This window comes from Nelumbo lutea, chromosome 2, assembly GCF_056320005.1.
Source record: "Nelumbo lutea isolate HS-2025 chromosome 2, American lotus-T2T, whole genome shotgun sequence".
In the NCBI taxonomy this organism is placed as follows: Eukaryota; Viridiplantae; Streptophyta; class Magnoliopsida; order Proteales; family Nelumbonaceae; genus Nelumbo; species Nelumbo lutea.
The window spans coordinates 107,793,144-107,818,710 of record NC_142685.1 but is presented as its reverse complement, the minus strand read 5'-3'; the positions used below and the strand labels follow the sequence as shown (position 1 = coordinate 107,818,710).

At 36.2% G+C, this 25,567-nt stretch overlaps 1 protein-coding gene and 1 long non-coding RNA gene across 10 annotated transcripts in view; one reads left to right on the top strand and one right to left on the bottom strand.

Moving 5' to 3' along the window:
• Nucleotides 1-18,069, bottom strand: part of LOC148872598 (uncharacterized) — a 41,535-nt gene extending 23,466 nt beyond the window's left edge. Inside the window, exons 1-2 of the long non-coding RNA XR_016107040.1 lie at nt 17,637-18,069; nt 11,953-12,051 (exon numbers count right to left, since the gene is read on the bottom strand). This is a non-coding gene — a long non-coding RNA (uncharacterized LOC148872598). The remainder of the gene's footprint in view (nt 1-11,952; nt 12,052-17,636) is intronic.
• A 753-nt stretch (nt 18,070-18,822) lies between these two features.
• Nucleotides 18,823-25,567, top strand: part of HEN1 (double-stranded RNA binding protein-related / DsRBD protein-like protein) — a 28,421-nt gene continuing 21,676 nt past the window's right edge. For 2 of the 9 annotated variants that reach the window (XM_088971293.1, XM_088971287.1), the window contains exons 1-4: nt 18,857-19,283; nt 20,584-20,763; nt 22,240-22,587; nt 24,338-24,427. In XM_088971293.1, coding sequence (XP_088827419.1) covers nt 22,315-22,587; nt 24,338-24,427 — 363 coding nt within the window. In that variant the 5' untranslated portion in view covers nt 18,857-19,283; nt 20,584-20,763; nt 22,240-22,314. Of the gene's footprint in view, nt 19,284-20,583; nt 20,764-22,239; nt 22,588-24,337; nt 24,428-25,567 lie in introns of all 9 variants that reach the window. The other 7 variants (XM_088971290.1, XM_088971294.1, XM_088971289.1 and 4 more) reach the window with 7 other exon arrangements.

Genomic DNA, 25,567 nt, shown 5'->3' with positions numbered 1-25,567 from the left:
CTAGCTTGGCTCTCTTTGTATGGCGTAGGACCCTATCATTGATCTCTACATAAGCCACAAAGGTTCAGCCTAGCCTCTGTTACAAGAACGGGTCAAATTCACAATTGAATACAATGAACCCCTAAGTCCATCAATATGGGCTCATAATGGGCCCAACATTTACACTAAATGGTCATTGGATCCAGCCATCTTATGAAGACCCAAGAACTGTGGGCAGATGTGAGATTAGCCCATCATGTTTATTATCCCTAAATGATCTTACACTTAACTTCTCAGCCCTTAATGATCGTACACTGCCCGACAAGAGAGGACATCTCCCCCGGCTACAAGGTATAGTGTTGCACTCTCTACTCACATGGATCCCAGGAATTAAAACCTTTTGCAAATAATTTGTGAAAGAATAATACATATGTATATCTCTATATAAATATATTCTGAAAAATAAATCTCAACAAGTTTGAAATCAACTACTAGCAATTTAGGTTTCCATCAAAGAGAGTACATTCCCCGATTATTCACTTTGTCTGACAAAGGGGCTGATCCTGTCACTATGATCACCCACTCAGGTGAATTCTTGTATTGCTCCAACAAACCTAGGTTTTGAACCCCTCTAAGGATCCCACTGATTGGCATATCAAAGACAACCAAATCCGACACATAGTGCAGTACCATAATCTAGTTCAGGGTTTATAGAAAACCCACACTGCATGTGCTTCATGTCTCACCCTGGTAATTAAGACAAGCCACCCCAACCCATTTAGCAACACATCAGTGTCATCCACGGCAGGATAAACCTCCCCAGGTCTATCCAACGGCTGTGAAGATTCTAAACTAACACGAGTCTCATAAGTGTCCAATTTAAGAGTATTACAGAGAAACACACCATAATAACATGAATCAATTATGTACTTTATTCATTTACAATAAATGTCAAAAGTACATCAATCTTATTGGATCTAAAGGCGTACACTATCTAACAAAATCTACACAGAGAATTTGAAAAAAATGATCTTAGGGAGTTGAGGTATTTCTTGGGCATTGAGTTTGCAAGATCAAAGTATGGAATTTTCATTTCTTAGAGGAAGTATGTTATGGACCTTTTACAAGAAATAGGGAAACTTTGAACAAAAGCAGCCAATACTCCTACTAATCAAAATCATTAATTAATGCATCAAAAGGTAATGCATCAAAATCAGAGACTTGTGGGGTGGCTACTATATTTATGTATGACAAGAACAGACATCTCCTATGCAGTGAGTGTGGTGAGCCAATACATGCATGCCCCATGAATTTAGCATTGGGAGGTTGTTGACAGGATTCTTGCTTATTTGAATGGACACTAGGTAGAGGCATACTTTTTGTTGACCATGGACAGTTGAAGCTGAAGGCTTATACAAGTGTTGATTGGGTAAGATGCCTTGATGACAGGAGATCTACATCAAGAGTTTGCATCCTTGTTGGGGTAATCTTGTCTCATAGAAAAGTAAAAAATAGACAATTATGGCAATGTCAAGTGCAGAAATTGAATACAGAGCCATGGCACATGGAGTTTCAGAGTTTCTCTAGATTTGTTCCTTGTTAAAAGAGATTGGTGTTGAGGCAGAAGAACCTATGATGTTGTACTATGATAATCAGACAACAATTAACATTGCCCACAACCCAATTCATCAGGACAGAACCAAGCACATTGAAGTGGACAAACATTTCATAAGAGAAATTGAGACTTCAGGGGAAGTTTGTCTCCCATACATTGCTTCTGATTTGCAGCTCGCCGATGTTCTTACAAAAGGTGTTTAAAGGAACAAGTTAGAAGCATGATCTACACAAGTTGGGAATGTGTGACATTTACTCCCAACATAAGGGAGAGTGTTGAGTTGGGCCGAATTTAAGTTATTGGGCTCTTAAGTTGTTAAGTTTGGAAGTAATTGGGCCTTAGGCCCATTAGTTTATGTTATTTTAAGTTGTGACTGTCCAGCTACTTAAAGTAGCCGCCCTACTAAGGGTATTCATGTAATTTTCCATTCTTTAATTTTAAATATATAAATCAAGAGGGGTTGGCGGCCAGATCAATTAAAATCTGGCAACAACCCACTCTCTTCTTCTTCTCTACTACTGTCATCTTCTTCTACTTTTCTTCACAAGGCATTCATTTAAAATTATTATCAACAAATTCTACTAAGGGGTTCTTTCTCTTTTTCTTGAAGATCGATTCAAGTCTTGTGGTGTTCTGTAAAGCCTACAAGGAGCAGTTGTTGTTTTCTAATTTCTCCCATGTTCCGGGTGAGACGTAATTTGCATATTCAACTTCATAAAGGTTAGTACTTGATGTTTGATTTTTCTTGTCTTCAAGTTGTTTGAAATTCTTTTGGAGTTGTTCGAGGAAGATGGATATTTTTGGAGTCGAAAATAAGTGTGGGGTTAAATCCAGACAGGTTCCGAGAGCTCCTGTAAATTTACTTTTGGTTGTGACCACAGTCAACCTGTCAGTAAAAATTCATGTTTGCAGTAGAGGCAAGTGGTGGTATATCTCTGGGAGCAAGAAAATACCTCTGAAAGATGACTATCTTATGAACAATAGATGCAAGAGAATTATATCGTCATTGGATGGCTAGTGAACTCAATGCAACCATAAATCAGTCAACATTATTTATGAATGAATTCAGCCAAGGAAAAACGGGATAGTGTGGCTGAAACTTACTCACAAAAACTGAATGTGGTAGGGCATATAAGTTAAGGAGTGATGTAAATAATTTAAGGCAGGGAAAAGACCTTTAGTCAATAACTTCTCAATGTGGAAATCTTTGTAGCAAGAGATGGACCTAATGGAAATTGTTGCCTGGGAAAGTACTGATGATATTGAAACTTACAAGAAATTAGTTAGAGAAATAGAGTATTTGAATTCTTGACAGGGCTAAATCCCGAGTTTGACATCACTAGACAGAATATCTTAGCAAAGGATAATATATCATTGTCTCAAGCTTATGCCATGGTGAGTAGTGAAGAGAGCAGGAGGCTAGTCCAAGTTCAAGGGACCATCCCAAGTGACCATTTTGCTAATATGGGGCTAAAATTGAATGTGACTACAAACAATTCTGATGGTTCAAGAAAAAAGGAAGTTGTATGTGAGTACTGCAAAAAACCAAAACATACAAAAGATAAATGTTAGAAACTACATCCAGAACTCCTTCCACCTCGTTAACAAAAGAATGCTAATAATGTGAAGTTGGGAAGTGCCAACATAGCCACTGTTCTAATAACTCTGTAATTTGATGCCTTAACAACATCATTGCAGGGGTATTTTAGGCCTTAGAATAGTCAAAATGTTCCATTTTCCTAGTTAAATTCAATATTGTGACCTCAGAGGGTCTCTATGCAAATCTTGGGGAAAACTAGAGAATTTTCAATGCTGAAATGCAGATTTTGGGAAGTTGATGTGAATTTCAGCTGAGAGAGGGGTGTTTTATGAAAAATTGAGCACAGGAGGGCACCTCTTGTTTACTAAACCTAGAATGGTGCCCCTCCTACTGTATTAGCATACTCCCCTCTCCTTAGTAAACCCTAGGGTGTCTCTCCACTCATTCTTTTCATCTCTAACAAACCCTATCCACCCCTAACTGTTAAATCCTCACCTTTCATCCCTTCCTAACATCTAATCTCCACCCTCCATTCTAGGGCACCCTCTTTTGAGTACATTCTAACCTTAAGGCACCACCTAATTTCTAATCCTCACCATTCAGCCTTTAGCCACTATATCTCAACCCTCTATTTCACTCTCTATCTCAGCCATTCACTCTGAGGTGCCACCCTCTCCTTTTAATCTCCACCTTTCATCCCTAGGTGCATAATCTCCACCATCCAATTTTGTGCGCTCACATCTCAGCCCTACATAATATTGGGTGCCTTCTCCTTTTCTTTTCAGCCTTAGGATCACCTTAGAACAATCCTAACCCTCCATTCTCAATCTTAGGCACCCATATTTCTACAAAAAAAAAAAAAACAATTGCCACCCCCCTCTTTCTCTCTAATCCCAGTTATGTCCAACATTCTCTATAAAAAGGACCCCAAGGGCCCTAGAGAAAGGGTTGGTAAATTCACCCAATTCACAAGGCTAAGGTTTCTTGAGGAGTTCAATGGTTATAGAAGGGAATGCCACCCAAATCTTATTAGGAGGGGTTCTTGTAAGCAGTCCAGCCAATCTGCAACTACCGCCACCGGATTTGATCAGTCATCCTTTTCATTTTCTTTATTTTCTTTTATGTTTTTTTTATTCTAGCAATCTTTTAGATTTAATTTCTGTTTGTTTGTTTGTTTGTTTGTTTTGAAGATTTGAACTCATCTGGTTCAAGGCTAAGGTGTCTTGAGGGGTTTGAGGGTTGAACGGAAGGACAAAGTTTGTATTTCGTCTTCCCGGGCAACTACCACCACTGGATCCGAATTTTAGATCACTTTTACTTATTTCTTTTGTTGATTTCAGTGTTCTTTTATTTCTGAATTTTGATTATTGTCTTGTTTAATTCTAAACATTTAATTTCAGCATTAATAAATTTTATTTTCTTATTTTCTACAATTCCCAGTTCCATTTTGTTTTTATTTGTCTGGAACGAGAAAATAATAATTTTCCCTCGCTACCCTATGGGTTCAACCCCTTCCTCACCACGTACTACATTGTTTAAGGTTATGTGAGGATTGGAAAAATTTATAAATCTCTAAATTAGTGTTCCAAAGTGGTTAATAACACGTTTCCGGATACACCAAGTTTTTGGCATCATTGTCAAGGAAGCAATGGAGAAACTTTTTTATTTGCTTTGTCTAGAGTCGTTTCATTATTTTTTTTTTCTGTTTAATTGTTTGATCTGTAATCTCATTTTAATTCTTATTTCTCTTTGATTTTGTAGGACATAATAGCAAAAGGTGGGGTATTGGAGCATTGCCAGATTGCTGAAGAAAAGAGAAGAGAAGAGAAATTGGATTGTGTTTCAAGTGTAGTTGTCCTAATTTAGTCTTGTTTTTTGTACTTTTATTTTCAAACTCCTTTTTTTGTAAAATAGTGATTTTCGAATTCTTAGTTAATTACTTTTTTCTTTCTTTTTTTAGATCCAATTAATTTTTTTTAGTATTATTTCTTTTTCGATTTGTTCTTAGATCTATTTTTTTCTTTTAATTGGATTGCGTTTCTGTTTAATCCTTTGAGAACCGATTTTTCTTGTTAGAATTTATTTTTGTGGTTGTTAATTTTTTTTAACATAATTAATCATTTTATTTTTGGTTTGTTGTAATTATTGGTTGCTTTATTTAATTGCCCTTCAATTAGTTATTAAATTGAACAATTAATTGTTAATAGGAAATTATTCAAATTTTTGAATTTGAGTTTAAATTTCAAATTTGAATTCAAACTTTAAATTTTAATTCGAATCTGAATTTGAATTTGAATTTAAAAATAATAATAATAATAATAATTTTTAATTAATATTTTAAAGTTTTTGCATTAACATTTAGGGTTTGTTATTCTAGAGCATGCATCATATAGGATTATTTAAATGTTGAAATTATCTTATTAGTTGTGAATGTGTTAGGTTTTCTTTTTTTTATTATTTTAATTATTCCTTTTTGTTGAATTAGTTTTATTTTATTATTTTATGTTAAATTGCTGAATTGCATATTAGAAATAATCATTCATGCATTGTAATTAGTTGTGTTTATTTTGTTTATTGTGTTTTTTTTTGTTAATCCATTTAGGGGCAATCCAATTTAAATAAGATACGGTGGGGATTTCATCACCCTTCCTTGGCCCAAAAATCACCACCCTTCACGTGCGGTTCACCCTAAACCTTAATTTAAAATTTGGATAGCAAGATCATTTAGGAAGCCTCACATTTAGTTCAAAAATGTGCTGAATTTTAGGGAAACTTGTAATTACTTTCCATAACTGGCAGTTGGTATCTAAGAAAAGAGGCTAAAAGGCTAAGCCTAAGCGGGTTTTGTGGTTACTTAACTAAGTCCTTACGAGATCAAGGAGAACCTCCCTCATCCCCACATCTTATCTGGCTAACCAAAGGAAGTGGTGTGATTCCAAGTAAATCTAAAAGGATTCACATTGGCTGAACCACTAGTTTAGGAAACTTTATGTCAGCCCGTAGGTCATGTGTTTGAATTTCTTGCATTTTTGTTAAAAAAAAAAAATCAAACTTGAATTTAAATTTCAAAATCTAAATTTGAATTTAAATTTCAAAATCTAAATTTGAATTTAAACTTCAAAAATGTAAATTTAAATTTTAAAAAAAAATCTAAATAAAAACAAAATGAATTTAATGGTTAAAGTTTGTGGAATGAAAAACTACTTCCAACCTAAGCCATAGATAGATTGGAACCATGTTTCTCAACAATTGGATAAGATTAATGGGATGGCCCAAAGACTTAACCAAGTCCTTGCATGTCGTCTACAATTTAGCCCATACCCAACATTGTCATCTTACCCAACATGCCCATTTGTACAAGCCCGACCCATCATGTTAGCCAGTGCCCTGTAGCGGGCCCATGTCAACTAGTCATTCCAGAGTAAGTACATGCAGTTAATAGATTTTTCCAACCCAATGTTAACCCATCCTTTAGTACATGCAGTTAATAGATTCTTCTATCAGCCCAATTTCGCTTATTGGGCCCGAGCCCAAGAAACCACCTGCCAAATGTGCACTCTCAATGGTCTGAAGCTCAGACTCACTGTAAGCACAATGATTACCCTGGGACTCAACCAGATCAGCCATATCAAACATCCCCTCAGCTTTATCAAACTGATTCACTTGATAATAGGTTTATGCAGCTCCAACAGCTTATCTTAGCTCAACAACAGTCAATCCTAAGATTAGAGAGCCAAGTAATTCAGCTCATGGAAGTTAACATATAGTGGGAGAATGATTCAATGCTTAGTCAGTCGGTTGTAGACCCCAGAAACAAATCCCTAGGTCTTCCCCAATACCAAGATCTTACAACCTCTAATGCCCCATATGTAGAAAATGCTGAAGAAATCTCAACTTTTCAAAGGGTGGGAAAGTTTGAAGACCTGTGTGAGTCCTGAAGTCCTGCCTACCCAGAACAAGATTGTTATACAATGAATGTAAATAGAAACCCTGGAGAAACCGATCCGATCACAACGGATGACCCAGCAAAGGAAGATAATGTTTTAACAAACTTTCCACACCCATTACGGTCTTGGCCCATTGTCGAACCTCTCCCTAAGCTAAAGAGCGAACCACTCGTGCCTTCTCTTGAATCCCCTCCGCAACTAGAATTAAAACCCTTGCTAGACTCCCTTAAGTATGTGTTTTTAGGACCTAACCAAACACTACCAGTAATTATAGCAGCCAATTTAACCCCTATACAAGAAGACAAATTGATTAATGTCTTAAAAGAGTATAGGAGTGTCATTGGTTGGTCGGTGGCTAACCTAAAAGGGATTAGTCCATCCATTTGTATGCACCACATTTATACGGAGGAGGGTGCCAAACCGAGTAGGGAAATGCAAAGGTAGTTGAGCCCAAATATGAGAGAAGTGGTCAAGCAAGAAGAGTCAAGTGGTTGGATGCGGGTATTATCTACCCAATTTCAAATAGCAGTTAGGTAAGTCCTATGCAAGTGATGCTTAAGAAGGGTGGACTCACCGTGGTCACCGGTGATCAAGGTGAAGTGATCCCCACCCGGCTTACCATGGGATGGAAAGTATGCATCAACTTCAGGAAACTCAATGCCGTTACAAAAAAGGATCACTTCCCTCTGCCCTTTATTAACCAGATTCTAGAAAAACTTGCAGGACAGAAATATTTCTACTTCTTATATGGGTATTCTGGGTATGACCAAGTACCCATTTACCTTGAAGACCAAGAGAAAACTACTTCAGCTATCCATATGGCACATTTGCTTTCCAAAGAATGTCATTTGGATTATGTAATGCACCAGCAACCTTTCAGAGGTGTATGATGGCAATTTTCTTAGAAATGGTAGGTGAATTTTTGGAAATATTTATGGATGATTTCTTTGTCTTCGGGGATTCCTTTGAAACTTGTCTTGAACACTTACGAAAAGTTCTTCAACGATGCATTGAGACAAACTTGATACTCAGTTGGGAGAAGAGTCACTTCATGGTCCAAGAGGGTATTGTCTTAGGCCACATAGTTTCCAAACGAGGGATCAAGATAGATAAGGCAAAAGTTGACTTGATCATTAAACTCCCACCTCTGTCAAGAAAATCCACTCATTTCTCGGACATGATGGTTGCAATTGTAGGTTCATTAAGGACTTTTTCAAGATCTCTAGGCCTCTATGCAATATTTTGGCGAAGGATGTCCAATTTAATTTTGACGAGGCTTGTCTTAGGCTTTCAATTATCTGAAAGAGGCACTGACCAAAGCCCCAATCCTTCAATCAGGAAATTAAGAGTATTCTGCAAAAATCAGTTAAGCCAAACTAGAAAGATTGGCCCGGCAGATTGGACAATGCTCTTTGGGCTTATCGAATGGCGTATAAAACTTCCATTGGAATGTCTCATTATAGGCTAGTCTTCGGCAAAGATTGTCACCTTCCTGTAGAACTAGAGCATCAAACTTATTGGGCCAATAAAAAGTTTAACTTCGATCTAACCCAAGCTGGATCCCACCGAGCTCTGCAATTAAACGAGTTGGAATAACTTCACAATGAAGCTTATGAAAGCTCTTGCAATTATAAAGCCAAAGTGAAAGTGTTCCATGATAAAAACATTTCAAGAAAAACATTTGAACCTAGTCAAAAAGTTTGGCTCTTTAATTCTAGATTGCGGTTGTTTCTAGGTAAATTAAAGTCCAGATGGGATGGGTCGTTTATTGTTGATAAAGTGTTTGAGCATGGTGCGGTTAGAATAGTTGATCCCAATAATGGAACCATGTTCAAGGTCAAAGGCCAATGGCTTAAACCATACATAGAAGGAATATCTGAGAGTAGAGGAGTTGAGAATTTTAGTCTGAGTGATTCAGTTGCATCTGGTTGAAGATGTTAAACTTAGCGCTAGTTGGGAGGCAACCCAACATAGTTTTTCTTTTATTGATTCAAGACCAGTTGGTAGCCTTTGAACCCCTTGCAAAAAAAAAAACTCTTGATTATTCCCTTTGGCCTAAGTCCCTTTGCATCAGTCTAGTCATGCCATTGGGTACAATGGCAATTAAGTTGGGGGTGAGGAAAGAGAGAGAGAGAGAGAGAAATTGAAGTAAGCCTTTAGAAATACAGAACTAAAAATTTCACTAAAAAATTAAAAAAAAAATCTTTCCATTAAAAGAGATTACCAAATAGCAAAAGTTGAGGAAACTGATAGAAGAATATTGAATTTTATAGAAATTGGTAGCAAGTGATAGGAGCCAAAATTAGTCTTATTTGAATATTGTCAAAACCGTTTAGAAATTGGAAAATACTCCCAAGTTTGACCCTGGACAGACAAGAAGAAAAAGATTAAGAAATTAGACAGAAATTCTTCAAATTGTTAGAGACAATGGACTACCTTGAATAGTTTTGCAAAGAGAGAGAGAGAGAGAGAGAATAAAAGGTCAATAGACACCCTACACTTAGTATCCAGATCTCTTCACCTAAGTTAAGTATCAATATTCATGTCAAACGGAAAAGGGAATGCCAAAGACAATCACTAACACTCAGTAACTGGGTCTCTTCACTTAAGGCAAGTATCGAGATTTGCATCAAACAATGGAAGGTAGCAATCAAAATAAATAGGTGTGCATATCAAGTTCAGGGGTAGAAATTCATTGTCATAAATGATAAGAAAAATACCCGCCCGATTTAAAAAAATCAATCTCAACTTATCGAGACAGTTTGCAAATGGAAGGGTATATAAGATTTTCAAGCCAAGTTTATGTAATGTTCAAAGCAAAACAATTTTGCCCCTTAAGCCCAATATCGATCTATACAAAGTTTGAGAATTATGAAATCAGGATACTTGGCTAATTTTGCCAAAGATGTTCTTGCAATGGAATGATCTCTTTACTTGATGTAGATTTAAGGCTGCATTGCTAAGGGACTAGTAATGGTTAAATTGGGGGTGTGATAACTCTATAGTTTGATGCCTTAAGGGCATCATTTCATAGGTATTTTAGGCCTTAGAATAGTCAAAATGCTCTATTTTCCTAGTTAAATTCAATAATGTGACCTCTGAGGGTCTATGTACAAATCATGGGGAAAACTAGGGAAGTTTCAAGGCTGAAATGCAATTTTTGGAAATCTAGTGTGAATTCCAGCTGAGAGAGGGGGTTTTTTGTGAAAAACTAAGCACAAGAGGGCATCTCCTGTCTGCTAAACCCATAATGGCGCCCATCATATTGTATTAGCATACTCCCCTCTCCTTAGTAAACCCTAGGGCGCCTCTCCACTCATTCTTTTCATCTCTAACAAATCCTAGTCGCCCCTAACTACTAAATCCTCACCTTCCATCCCTTCCTAACATCCAATCTCGACCCTTCATTCTAGGGCACCCTCTTTTGAGTACATTCTAACCCTAGGGCACCACCTAACTTCTAATGCTCACCATTCAGCCTTTAGCCACTATATATCAGCCCTCTATTTCACTCTCTATCTCAGCCATTCACTCTAGGGCGCCACCCACTCCTTTTAGTCTCCACCTTTCAACCATAGGCACCTAATCTCCACCATCCAATTATGGGCACCCAAATCTCAGCCCTACATAATATTGGGTGCCCTCTCCTTTTCTTTTCAGCCTTAAGATCACCTTAGAACAATCCTAACCCTCTATTCTCAACCCTAGGGCACCCATATTTTTGCAAAAACCTAGTTTCCACCCCTCATCTTTCTCTCTAATCCCAGTTATGTCCACCCTTCTCTATAAAAAGGACCCCAGGGGCCTTGGAGAAAAGGTTGGTCAATTCACCTAATTCATAAGGCTAAGGTTTCTTGAGAAGTTCAAGGGTTATAAAAGGGAAGGACGCCCAGATCTTGTCAGGAGGGGTTCTTGCAAGCAGTCCATCCAATCTGCAACTACCGCCACTGGATTTGATCAACCATCATTTTCATTTTCTTTATTTTCTTTTATATTATTTTTATTCTAGCAATCTTTTAATTTTAATTTTTATTTGTTTGTTTGTTTTGCATATCTAAATTCGTCTAGTTCAAGGATAAGGTGTCTCGAGGGGTTCGTGGGCTAAACAGAAGGAGAAAGCTTGTATTCCATCTTCTTGGACAGCTATCGCCACTGTACTCAATTGAATCTCAAAACAAAGTGTCTAGCCTTTCAAATAGGATGTCTAAGGATCCAAGGCCCATTTCCTCTACTCACCATCACCTTACATATACAATAACATGCATTTCCAACACCATGGACAACCTCAATCCTGCAATATGTCAAAACAAATATTTCTATCATTTCATCAAGTTAGTTTTCTTACGGTGGTGGATGGTGGTTATGCTGATTAACATTACTAATGACATGCTCTACAAAGTTAAAGATGTCAATGGACAAGGGGAGGTATAGAAAGAAATCAAACGATTTAATCAGTAAACTATGAATATGGTTTATGACCCAAATAGAATGTTTAGTGATGATAGGAAGGACGATGATGGTGGAAGTTTGAAAAATAAAAATATAAAGCACCAAAAACAAGAAAAAATAAATCTTTAAAACCACAAAAAGTAGTTACACTTGTAATCTTATTGGTACTCATTTCAGGCCATATCTAAATCCACTCTTATCATCTAGTTCACTTCCTTTGATAGCAATACATGAAAAAAAATGGAAGAGATACCAGTATTTATGCAAAATCTACTATTTTCATCATGACTTGACAAGTTGGAAATGGGTAAAACTTGAAAACGAGAAAATGATTTTTGACATAACTAAGCTCCAAATAATGAATGAATAGTTCCTTACGGTTGAACAATGATGCTTGTATTTTTCTGATATTTATGACTTACACTGAGATAGATATATTGGTGGATGGTTGATCAAATGAAGGATAGCTTGAATCCTTGAACATGGCGACTTCTCCAGATAAGTTTCATTCGGTTTCAAAACTGTGATTATACCAGAAAAAGGAAACTAAAAATTAATGGCCTCAATGCATCACTTCAGCAAAATAGAATGCATAACTCCAATGATCATTTTAGGCACTCATGGGGAAAAATATCTACTTATGTATAACTCCAGCGGTCATTTTAGGCACACATGGTGAAATAGAATCAAACTCAAAAAAAAAAAAACATGATCAATTCTCAAGTTGTCAAAATATGTACCTAAACCTGTCCATATAAACACATTTATCCTAAACCTACACCCAACACTATCCACATGACTATACCTATCCAAAAAAAACCAAAAACAATAATAGCAAGCCATTATTGGTTTACTTATTACCCCTGAACCCACATTTCTCCCTAAAAATTATGCCCATGATGAATCCAATAAGGCCACCTACCACAAAAGGCCTAAGATTTTTGAGTGTTGGTTTAACCTATAACTCTAGTTCACCACATGTGGAGTCTATAGAACAAAATGTGGAATACACTTGTTCGGCTTCCTCATGACTTGTGTAAAAGAAGTATGAAATACCCTTAAATTGTGTTACTTGCTTTTGACACTCTGGCCATGAATCATATACCCCAGGTTTGCGACCCTTGAAAACCACATGATATTTTTTCATCTTATAATACATGAAAAACCTTTGTCAACATGTTTATCTCATTTAAACTACCATAACAAGCATATATACCATGATGATAAAGTTCAAAACTACAAACTTAAATAGTAGGTTACCAATTGGTAATGTCAGCAACAAGTTTACCATCACCAATCCAACATGCATATACAGAATGTCATTTCTACTCCATAAGTTAACAAAAAAAGGAGATAATAAGTGGTGACATGTAGTTAGTAGGTCCATTCCAATTATTTATCTAATGCATTCTACTAAACCCAAGAAGCTTTGTTAGAATTGTATAAATCATCTATACTTACAAGACTTTATCCCTAGCAATGAACATCCTTGCTTCTTTCTCATTTTCCACCAAGTACCCAAAAATCGTATTCAATACACGAACATCAAAGCCTTTGGAAGCGAGGTCCATATATAACTTTTTGGTACAAGTTGTTAACCATATCCTGCTCTATTTGAATGATCAGGGTAGCGGTCATGTCCTTAATGGTATGATTCAAACAATCAATTACCTCAATAAAATGCATATGCGGTTTCTTCTAGCTACCTTGGGTTCTCTTACGATTACCCAATGAGGAAACTACATGTCAACACATGGTGTTCTATGATTGAATCCCATTGTCATTGATGACAACGGTGTCTCCCATAGGTGTTAATGCATCATCATCAACAATGCCACCACCCTTATCATCATCACCCGTGTTCGGTCATTACCTACTTGTCAAAGCATATTCTCTCGTAGTTTGGTCATTACCTAGCACCACTTGCATCAACTTGTACATCTCCATGATTCTTCCTTTTACAACATGTGCAAGTAGGTTTGCCTACATTCAACAACCAGTGTTTTTATTGTGATACCAATCATATTGCATTCCATGTTAGTGAGGTTTCATTGGTTTAACTGAATCTACACCTCCCACACTTGTGCGTCTGCTTGAATTTGATTTCTAGCTTCATTCCAGTTAAACCTAGATGTCTCATGTAGTTTCTTTGCCTCCATATAAATTGGATTTAGTGTGCACATCCTAGTCTTTATGTTGTGGGTTTTGAGATCCACTAGGAACTGGTGAGACATTTTTCTACAGACATAGGTATATGTTGATGTCTTGAAGCCATTGCCAATTTTATTGTTTAGGGAAACCTACTTTGCTAGTAACTCTATCAAGGCCTTATCCATGGCATCATTTGTTTACTATGACCTGCCCTCGAAGTTAGTGGACGTGACACAAACAATGGCTTCACCCTTTGTTGGTCTCCCCTGTGACCAATAGATGAGCTTTGTGTTTCTTTTCCGAACACCATTCTTATTAACAATGCCCACACCATGAATGGATTTAAATACATAGATATATAATAAGATATAAAGTGGACATAAATTTGGATAACAAAAGGTAAATAATAAACTTATTTAACATAGTAGATTTGACAAGAACAACACCAACCAACACATTACCAATAAAAATCAAAGCGAGATCATGTTTAATGGTGGTGAAAGTAGAAGTATCAATAAGCAATACAATAACTTGGAAATGGTGAAATCCAAAGGGTTCAACATTAATTAAGCATACATGAAGTAGACAATACTAACATCATAACAATGTCCATAACAATACTAATAACACATGCATCGTTGTTCATCTAATCGAAGTTACCACCTTATTCTTTGCTAGTCTTGAAATACTTATACTCCAAGCCTATCTTTGAATGAGGACCACCTTACAAGTTCATTTCTCTGTAGTTGTCGTATTAGATTATTCCATATTGATAAATCATCCAAGCCATCACTACTCCCAACAGTCAAATATTGTGCATCGAATGCCTTGTTGGGTTAATGCATCATTTGGATCAACTCCCATTATGTGGTTATAAAGGACACAACATGCAATGACAATCTTGACTTGTGTCCTGAAATCTAAGTGTTGGGTGGAGTTTAGGATGGCCCATCACTTTTCAGTACATCAAAAGCACTCTCAACCACATTTCTCAATGAGAAATGTCTATGGTTGAAGATTTCTCTTAGGGATTCAAGCACACAACTTTGAATCTCATTAAGGTGGCATCGTGTGTTCTGATAAGGAGCCAAGAAACTTGACATATTTGTATATCCTACATCTACAAAATAGTATTTGCCTACATTCATATCGAAGAAAGTATGAATTAGTTCACATACAAACCATTTGATGTATTGGTATGGTGTAGAAAAAAAGATTTCACAGATTACTATCAGGTACACTAAGACTATATTCCTTCCGTAAAGAATCATATAGAACTATTGCATTAGTAGCTAACTCCTCCCAACCAGCTAATACATATGTAAATTTCAAGTCAAATGTAACTACAACCATCACATTTTGGGTAGTTTTCCCTTTCTTACCACGAAATCTAGCATGTTCTTCAATAGGCACTTTGCATGGGATGTGAGTTCTGTCGATAGCACCTATGCAGTCCTATATGTCCACTGCATTTATGTCAAATTAATTGATGGATTGAGTTGACATGATTAATTGATATAAACACATAGTAGAGCACACCTTGAAGTATGGCATGAATCATAGGTCATGTTTGATTTCCGATGGCCTGTGATCTCTAGTGGGTTGCATAACCAATAGGGGATATAATTTAATCACATTGCAAATGACTTTGTGAAAATACCGGGTACGATCTCTTATGGTCGACCAAACCTAGCATGGATTGTACTACTCCGCACATTGTGCCTGATAGTGTAAAAAAACATTGCAGCTTGTTCCTCCACATTCATATAGGGGCTTGGTGTGAGGTTACCATATAATCTCAGTAGATCACACAGAGAATCAAAACATTGCCTTCTCATCCTAATATGTGAGAGGCATGTCTTGTCAATGCTAAAAATAATCTTTAAAAACTTCCCTTTTCCTATGCTCTTCATTTCCCTTGTTCCTGGATGCTCATAGAGTGTGTAGTACCCAACCATTATGAGGGTAATGAGAACACTAAGAATTGCAGAAAAGGCCCTAATAACCCACCCGTGTTGTTCAATGTATGATGGTACCCTCATGTCTGCAAGTCACAAAATAACAAATAAGCACGTGAAAATGTAAACTAGGTACTTACTCACACGTTGAAATAGGTTGCTATGAATTTAGTGAATTTGGCTTATCTAACTCGGGCTATGAATTCAATGGTCCCGGTAGTTGCTACACTCAATTCAAGAAGCTAGATATGTAACTACCCAAATAAGCACATCTAATTCAAATGAGGAGAAAATTTATCTAATTCCTTATTAATGAACTAGCAAAAGGAAGAGTAGCAAGGGCTGACTGGCATCAAGATTGGCATGGATTGGCATATTGAGTCCAATTCTTTTTACTTGGTAAGGTTTGATATATTTTGCTGAATCAAATCTTACTACAGCCCTAGTTAATACTCTTACAAATTGATATGATAGAGAGGGAGTTTATTGCTAAAGCTTGATTGATCTTTTTTATTTCTAATGTAACATAACCTTTATTAATTATCAAAGAATGGTTTTTTTATGAGAAAAAGGGTAACGGATTTTATTCAAAGAGAGGAATGATGTACATGAGAAGATGTACAAAGCCTTGATAATAAAAATAAAAGGCAAAGCCCAGCCCATTAGTTTCTTGGCATTATATTAGCACTATAATGCAGATTTTTCTAGAGACTAAAGAGTCAACTACTTGGTTTATCTCCTTGGGAATCCATCTAAAACTAGAAAGCGAGAGGAGATCTCATGAATTTCTGCCAAAACCATTAGAGGTTCCAGGGTTGGGAAGCCTGTCTAGAAACCCAAGTAATGACATTCCTTGAGCCCCTTCCGCTGCAACAGAATGCCCATCTTTATTATATCACGAATCATAACCCTTCATTTAGTCTTGTAAGTTTTTCAGTTCTGAGGTTATTGGTTATCATGTCTTTGGTGAATAAGCTATTAAGAAGATTGGGAGCTCCTCTATGATGAAGCTAAAGTTGGGTTGATTTTTTGTTCTTTTAATGTAACATAACCTTTATTAGTTATCAAAGAATAAGTTAGAGACTATTTCTGTGACCTTCAAATGTATTTTTTATTTGTATAAACATCTATGCTTCCAACACTCATTTAAGGTTTCGATTTAGATTAAGAGCTTCTTAAAATATTTTACTAGTTTTTAGCCATTGTTTATATGATGAATATTCCATATATGCTTTCTTATAACAAATGTGGTCCTTTATTGCAGTTTTATACATCTTTTAGTAGTAGATCATAGGACTTCACCCACATTTTAAAATAATGTACACTACAAGCAATGACAAACATTTGCGTTTGTAAAAATTACATTGAGATTTTTGCTGTCTTAGTTTTACATATATATTTTCTTTAGACTAACTAATTCAACACATATTAAAAGATAATTTTCCTAGAAAAAAAAGCATGATATGATGATTCTTCTACTCATTCCTTGACAGATTTTCTACTAGATTATCCTTAGATGGACAAAATAACTCATGGTTTCTTTCTACCAATTACAAAAAGTCAAGATTTCAAATCTAAGAAATACAAAAAGGGTAGCAAGGGCTAACACAATTACCCAAATCTAAGAAATACAAATGCAAAAAGTGACAAGATTAAAGGAATACAAATCCAGATAAAAAAATGACCCTATATTCAAAGGAATACAAATTCAATTGAATAAAAAAAAATCCAGATCTAAGAAATACAATATCAATTGCAGATCTAAGACCCCCCACCCCCCCCCCCCCAAAAAAAAAAAATAAATAAACAACTCATAGATCTAATAAATACAAACCAAATCATAGATCTAAGAACCAAAACACACAAAAAAAAATCGTAGATCTAAGCAAACCACAACAGAAAAACAAATATATTTTGGGTTGTTTTCAGATCTAGAACAAGTTGACATCATTCCCTCAGATTTGAAGGACAACATCTAGATCTAGCTCAGTGTGTACCTTCTTCTTGTTCATTGCGAGATGGGGATGATGAGATGCTTGGGCTTGTCTTGTGTTCTACGTTCAAGCTTGTCACAAGGAGAATGGATAGTGAGAAGAAGAAGAAGAAGAAGAAGATGGAAACAACGGTGGTGGATAGTGATGGCAAATGAAACTCAATGGTGAAGTAAACTTGATGGTGCTAGAGGAGAAAAAGTTGTTGCTTTTACATCAATGTCACTTTTGGTCGAGTTTTACATCGAAAAAATCAATGTATTTTATACATTAGTTATCAAAGTAAAAGGTCTTTAAAGGTGAGGTTTTACATTGATGTTTTGGTGTACTTTTACACCTCATCCAAATGCAACCTTACTTCTACACGTTCTCTATAATGGAAATCCCATTCCCGGGGGTGCTAGAATGGATGCTCCCCAAGAATGAGAATTGGAATCCTATTCCTACCAAATCTAATACATATATATATCTTCAAGCTACAACCCCACCAGTCCACCATTCAGACATGTGACATTCTCATTTTCGTACTAAAACCCACAACCCATTATCAGGCTATAGCCCCCTGTCATTCAAACATGTGGCTTTCTCATTTTTCTAAAAAGCTAGATTGTGACATTTTTTAAGAAGCTGTTAAAGCCCACAACCCACTACCACTATTCAGACACGTGGCATATTGTTAATTCAAAAAATAAGATTCAAAAGGTGGATAGTTTCACTCCTAAACATTCTCAATAGACAATTATTTATTAGCTTGACACATGTTTGTCTATAATCTATTAAATACAAATGGTGGGACCCATTAAAAGATTACCATAAACCCGTGTTTGTTTTTAAATAAATTAAAAAAAATACTTTATTAATTACAAACTTGATTTAACTTTTAAGAAGCAACCTAATTTAACTTTTAAAAATAAATAACTCAAAATAGATTTATTAGATAAATAGTAAATACCAAATAAAGTGGGTTATTATTTACTAATAAGATCTCATTTAATATCTTAAATCAAATTAAAAAAAACATAAGTTAATAATGGTTTCAAATAAAATAGGTCAGAATAGATTATCAACTACCAAGCTACAAGACCCATATTAGTGATTCTCCTCAATTTTATGTCTCCCTCAGTCCCTTGTTTTCTAGGAAACCAAACACAGGGTCCCGTAAAACCGCCACGGCACCACCCTTCCAACGAGAAAATTGAAAGGCCTTTGGAAGAATCGAGACTCCCGAGTCTCTCTGTTTACACCCGAAACCTTGACTCCGAAGGAAGGCGCGAAGTCCTCATTCTGAAGAAACGCACCACCCTTCCAACGAGAAAATTGAAAGGCCTTTGGAAGAATCGAGACTCCCGAGTCTCTCTGTTTACACCCGAAACCTTGACTCCGAAGGAAGGCGCGAAGTCCTCGTTCTGAAGAAACGCACCACCCTTCCGGTCTTTGTTTTAACTTGACTTTCCCTACTCACTCAGTCACACCGAAACCGTCTCGCCGCTGCCCAAACGGAAAGCCCCCGCTCGGTGTACGCTCTCAGTCACACTCTTCACAACACCACCGAGAAACACAGAATGATGTCTGGACGTACGATGGATAGATAGAACAGAAAATCGATATATATTACTTATGAGATCACTGTTTCCTTTTATGTAATATCGCCAGGTTACAGTTGATTTCTCCATCTATTTTTGATTCTTTAGTGCGGTGCTATGAATTAATTGTTGGTTTTCCATGCTTGCAAACATTTAAATCACTGGAACTTGGCATTCTTTAGGGGTTTCTGCATTGATATTTATGTGTGTTTATATTTGGTTGCTATCTCGTATAACCCGTTGGCTCTCATTCGAGTATTTTGTGTACTTTTTTATCGTGTCCTTGAATGCATTGCTTGACTGTTTTGCTTTTTAACTCTTGTCATGGAGGGATTTGTTTCTCTTGGTGGCGTTTTCTGATTTGGGTTCATTGTTACGTTGCACAACCACACGCAGCATTCTTGAATTTTTACATTGCTTTTGCAGTTTGTTTCTTCGGGCTTCACGGTCTTAGGACTTAACTTTTTTTTTTTTTCAAATTTATTTTGAAAATTGGCATTTATAGCTTCGTAAAGGGTCAGGGTCGGTTAAGGGAGGGTTGAAGTCTTTCATCTCTCATCTCAGAGTCTCGGTTGGGTTGAAAGCTGGTCTAGGGTTAAAGAGGAAGCCATTGCAGACGCTGTTACAGTAGCCACGACGCAAGGTCTAGGCTTTGCCAAGTTTCTTTTGTGGTGCCATTGTTGTACTTCCAACAACTATCTCTCTGGCTGCGCTGTTAGGGTTGCAAACCTTTCTCTGTTTAGCCATTTAAGCCATCTGCTCTCTGTTCCGCCAGTCTCCAACTCCGAAGCCAACTAAAGAGCAAGGGGAAGGACAAAGATGAGATGGTGGAACAGGACTCATGTAGCTGAACCCAAATGGTTGGGCAAGTCTTTGTAGAGTTGAGTTGAAAACAGAAAATGGAAATAACAGTTAACAGACAACTGACATAGCTAAATTGGAAACAGTTATTTCTGTCATAAACCCATATGCTATTTAGATTTTGGATTTAACTTTCTCAAATCACAACTGGCTGTGTGATATTGGGATCTCTGAAAAGATAATTGGAAAAACTGTCAGATGATATGAATCAAAGCATTTTGTAAGGCTTTGATTTAGAAAAGCTAAGGCAACAAGTGAGTGCACTGGTTACTGAATTTAGCATTTTTAATTTCCTCATATTTTTTCAACACTTATTTTACTACGAGTCATTGTGCTTTCTTTAGCAATATTTTGTTTCTTCTGCATATGATATTTTAGTAAACTGCATAATAGACACTTCAGCCTCAATAAATACATTGAAGAAAGTACTCTTTGTTTCACAATATAGTTAGCCTCAGATATCCAAAACTAACTTATTTACTGGTGTCACCATTATTTTGTTTTAACAGAAATTGTTGAAGATGTTGATTTGCTGATCGGAAGGGTTGAAAGGTGCTGGAAGCTGTATCAGACATGTTTATGATTGGTTTCCAATGACGTGAGATGACCATGACTGAAGCATGCAACCTGAAGATATCTGAGTGGTTTATTCAACAATATGGACCAAGGGTGCTATTCTTTCTTATTTGGTATTTTCTTTCTTATAACAGCTTTATCAGTGTGCCTTTATATTGTTATTTTAACCATTTGTTGTCCATGGCCTGCATTTTCGGGTGAACCTCTTTGTGGATCATTCTTAGGGAATGAATCTTGAGAGCATTTGAGGCCATGACTTGGGGGGTAGAAACCATATGTCTGTTTTCTGTTCATTTTATCTGCTGTTGTAAAATGGTGTTATACCTATAGATTATTACTATTCCTTTTTTGTGTACTTTTTGTTTTGGTTTTTGTTCAGGATTTTCAGATCATATTGCAATACCTTGCAAACTTTCCAGGTGCAACATATTAAATTCTATTTTCTCACTCATGCCACAGTAATCATAATTCAAGTATGTGTCAAGTTTCCAAATACTATATAGTTAATTCCAGCTTTTTAGAAACTAATTCTTGTGCGATTTTGCATGCACAATTTCTGCATTTCTTCAAAATTTCTGCATTTTTTGCAATTTCTCTGTAGTTTTCTACATTTTGTTGCAGTTTTCTGCAAAATTTCTGAATTTTAATGCACTTTCTGCATTTTCTGTAATTTTTCTGCAAAATTTGTGCAATCTTTCTGTATTTCTACAACCTCCGGGTATACAGGTTGACCTGACCGGTATATGCCATGTGGCAGTCATGAGAACAAAAACCCTCCCAAAACTGATTTTTGGGTATATGGGTTGACCCCACCTGCATCTGTTGTGCAGTGGTCATGAGAACGAAGCAGTTCTCTTGGATTTGTTTTTGGGTATATGGTCTGACCTGACCCATATCTGTTGTGTGGCAGTCATGAGGACAAAACAGTTCTCTTAAAATTGTTTTTTGTCTATGTGGGTTGATCTGATCAATATCTATCACATGGCAATCATGAGAGTGAAGTGGTTCTCTTTTGATTTTCTGGTATACAGATTGACCTGACCTGTATCTGCCACATGGCAGTCATGAAAAAGGATGAATATTTCTCTAAGATTTCTCTTTTGGGTATATGGGTTGACCCGACCCAGTTATGTCGTTGATAGGGAGAAAAAAGGAAACACGTATCTATACTTGGTGAGGGTTATGGGTGGGTAAGTGGGTCAATATGGGTGGGTGAGGGCCAGGGTGATTATGACCCACTAATTAGTTGTCAATTTTGCATTGACAAACATTCTTGTACTAATTTATTACTTTTTTTTTAAAGATTTTGTAGTTACCTTTTTTAGTCTCCAAATTTATGTTTTAGTTTGATTATTGGGATGTATAGTGCATAGAATCTTTGATGCTAAAAATAGAAATTTCATGGAGTTCTGTTTCTACTTTCTGATAACGCCTCAAATGTGAAATTGATAGAGACCCCTTTCTAGTTTAAGCTCAATCTTTCTAAACGTTTTTAGAGGGAAGTCAGTTTGTTTTATAGATTAAAGATATTAATCTTTTATGTTCCATGCAGAACTGAGACAGTTTTTGATATTTTTTATGTTGAACAGGAGCTGATTAAGAGACCAATAAATTATTATGTTTGTAATTTATAGCCACTTAAAACATCTTGGTTTAAAGAACTAATGGAAGTTAGAGGAGCACCAGCTGTTGCAGCAAGGAACCCAACTCTTACACCTAAGGCTATTATACACCAGAAGTATGGTAGCAAGGCATGTTATACTACAGAGGAAGTGCAGGGATCTTCCCAAAATGGATGTCCAGGTCTTGTTATCCCCCAACATGGTCCCTGCATGTTTCGCTGTACCTTGCAGCTTCCAGAGCTCTCTGTTACTTCAGATATCTTCACAAGAAAGAAAGATGCGGAGCAATCTGCTGCCAAATTGGCTCTAGAAAAGGTATTTTTACTTTTTATATTCCTTTTGTATTAAATATTTCACATTTGCACTATATTTATACTCGTAATTTTCCACATTTAGCTGCATTATTTTACCTCCGTTGGGAAATGGTGAAACTGATAAGGCTGTTAGCAGAAGCCTTCAGATTGCTTTCTTTTTTTAATTGGTATTAAATGTAATAAAATGAAAGGGTAACAGAGGAAGTATGGTAGATGTATACAAGAGGGATACAGCGGTTGCAAGCAAAGAAAAAGGTAGCTATAGTTCAACTTATTGCACAATTTCCTGGCTAGAGTGCCACACTTTAAAAGAATAAATTCCTAGGTATGAGAAGAAATATATTAGATAAGCCTCTAAATCTCAGCCTTCAGTCAAGAACTGCCTGAGTGTAGCATCTGTCAAAAACTTTTGATCCTCAAAGTCTCAAACAAGAGTAGTGGCATCTCCCAAGCTTTGCCTAAAACCCAATCCATAAAATCTTGTAGATGAAATGCTAAAGCAACCTTACAATTAAGATGGCATCCAATTGCTGATTTAACCTAGGCCTGTGATGTTTCTGCCTGACTTCCCGAACCAAACCAATTATGTATTTATGTTGGTCCTGGTTCCATGGTTTTGTCCTGATTAATAGTCGGGTCGGTTCTGCTTCATGTTTGTCCCGAACTGATTCTTTTTTTGATCAATGCTCAAACCAATTATTTTATTAAATATATAATGTTTTCGTAATTTTATTATAATTCTTATTATTTTTCATGTCTGAAATGGTAAATTTGATAGATAATATATATGATAATATTAGTTAAAATGTTTAATTTATTAACATATAAAGTTGTAAACAATTTAGTATTTTATTGTCATTTTTATTAAGATTATATATTATGAAAGTTTATGTTTTAAGTTATTGTTTAAAGAAATAAATATAGTTTTGAGAATAATCGGGTCTATTGGGTAAAACCTGATAGGACCCGAATATTAATTAGGACGGTTCTGGGTTCATTCTTTTGTCCCAATTAATATCGGTTTGGGACTGGTTCTACCTAGAACTGACCCAGACCCAATCCGTTGACAACCCTAATTCAACCCAGTGCCCAAAGGGAAACTCCTAATAGATGTCACATGTGCCAGCTCTCACATATACAAATAGCCCCTTGTATGAACCATTCCCCCCGTTGCCAGCCCTTAACAGGCAAGTGTACCAAATTTGCTACCTCTCTCTTTTCCCTTGTCCCTGGTGCTAACTCTTTTTCTTCTCTCTTTTGAATGTCATGATTTATGATTTGGCCCCCTTAGAGACAGGCAACAAATTGAACGACAGAAATTCCTTCAGAGCTGGTAAAGATTACCATAACTCCAAGAGAGAGCAGATAACTATGTGCTGCTTCCAATGAATTTGACAGAGCAGATAGCTATGTTGAGGCTTTTGGACTTGAAAATTACCCTTCTTATCCTCGTGATAACTGATAATCCTGCCCGTGTCACTGTGAAAAGTTTAGATAGTGGCCATGGAGTGGCCTTATCCTTGGATGAAGTTTTCATCACCTGATTAATTCTTCAGATGAACTTAGTGCTCTATTTCTTTTACTTCTATAGATGATAACTAATCAATAATATTTTGAAGAGGGATAACCCTAATAAGAATCTCTATTTATTTTTCCCTTGCTTTTTGTTGAAAAGTTTTGCCCTGCGCATCTGAGACAACTTATGAGTCATTCCCTTGTTAATGACCTTTTTTCTTCTGTTTCTCTTGCAGTTAGGTATCCAGCCTGCAACAACTAATCCTACTATACAGGAAGCATGGGATGACATGGTTGCTCGTATTTCATATCTATTTTCAAATGAGGTTTGTTATTTATCATTTTCAAGGTTAATGCATAGTAAGCACAAATAGCTTGGAAAATATACAATGCTATTTGATATGCATTTAGCAACATGTTGTAAATTCTATGGTTTCATTTCAAATAGTTCAGTTATCCTATTTACTTTTTCATTGATAACATTTACAACCAGTGCTATAATTGAGGTGATTTTTCCCTCTATTAATGTCACATTTCTCTTTTTTGTTGTTTTAAAATTATTGTTGCATATTTCTGCATTCAACTAATACAACTTACAACTGAGCCTTTTGATGCATTAGATAAGCAATAAAGAAGACTGTGTTGTTAGTTTTTAACTATTTGGGGAATCATAGAGTTAATCCAATGACCCTTAACTCTTGAGTGTAAATATGATTGAGTTGGATGGCCCTATTGATATTTGATAGACCAACTTTAGTTCTGAGGCTGGATTCTCTGTAATATTTTATTGTTGGTGGAATAATGATATTTTTGGACTATAGGCCCATAAAATCAGGCAATTGATTGGGTGGTTAGAATTATCAGTAAGGTGTTTTCTTTTGTTTATATTCCAACCAGCTGTTGCATCATAAATTGGAATAAAATAGCTGACTGAGTTACCTAGGAAATGGTAGAAGATTCAAAGAGAATTTATATGTGCTCACAAGTACACAAATGCTCATTGTCATTTGTTCTTTCTATTATCTATGATTTATATTGAGAATGAATCAGTTAGAGTGTATTTTTTCCAGTGGTCTATTTTTTTGGTGTCTTTTATTATATATGTTAATATGGGACAAAGGTTGAAGGGGCTAGAAGAGCTAGGGGCAGACTGAAAAGGATAAGGGTTGAATTGGTAAGAAATGATTTAAGTTTTCATAAATCATAATTTAACAATGGATATGGTACTATTTAACAGAATGGAATGGGAAACAGGATTCCTGTGGCCAGTCCCATATGGTTGGGATAAGGATTAAACAGGATTCCTGCTTTAATGATGGTACTTTCACTTGCAATTCTCCTCTCTTTTCTTTAATGTATCACATTCTCTTCTGTTCTAGCACTGGCTACTCTTTTCTACGTTAAAATAATGATCTATGATTATTTGAATATCAAACTTTCTAACTGCACGTAGTGGTTATTTGGTA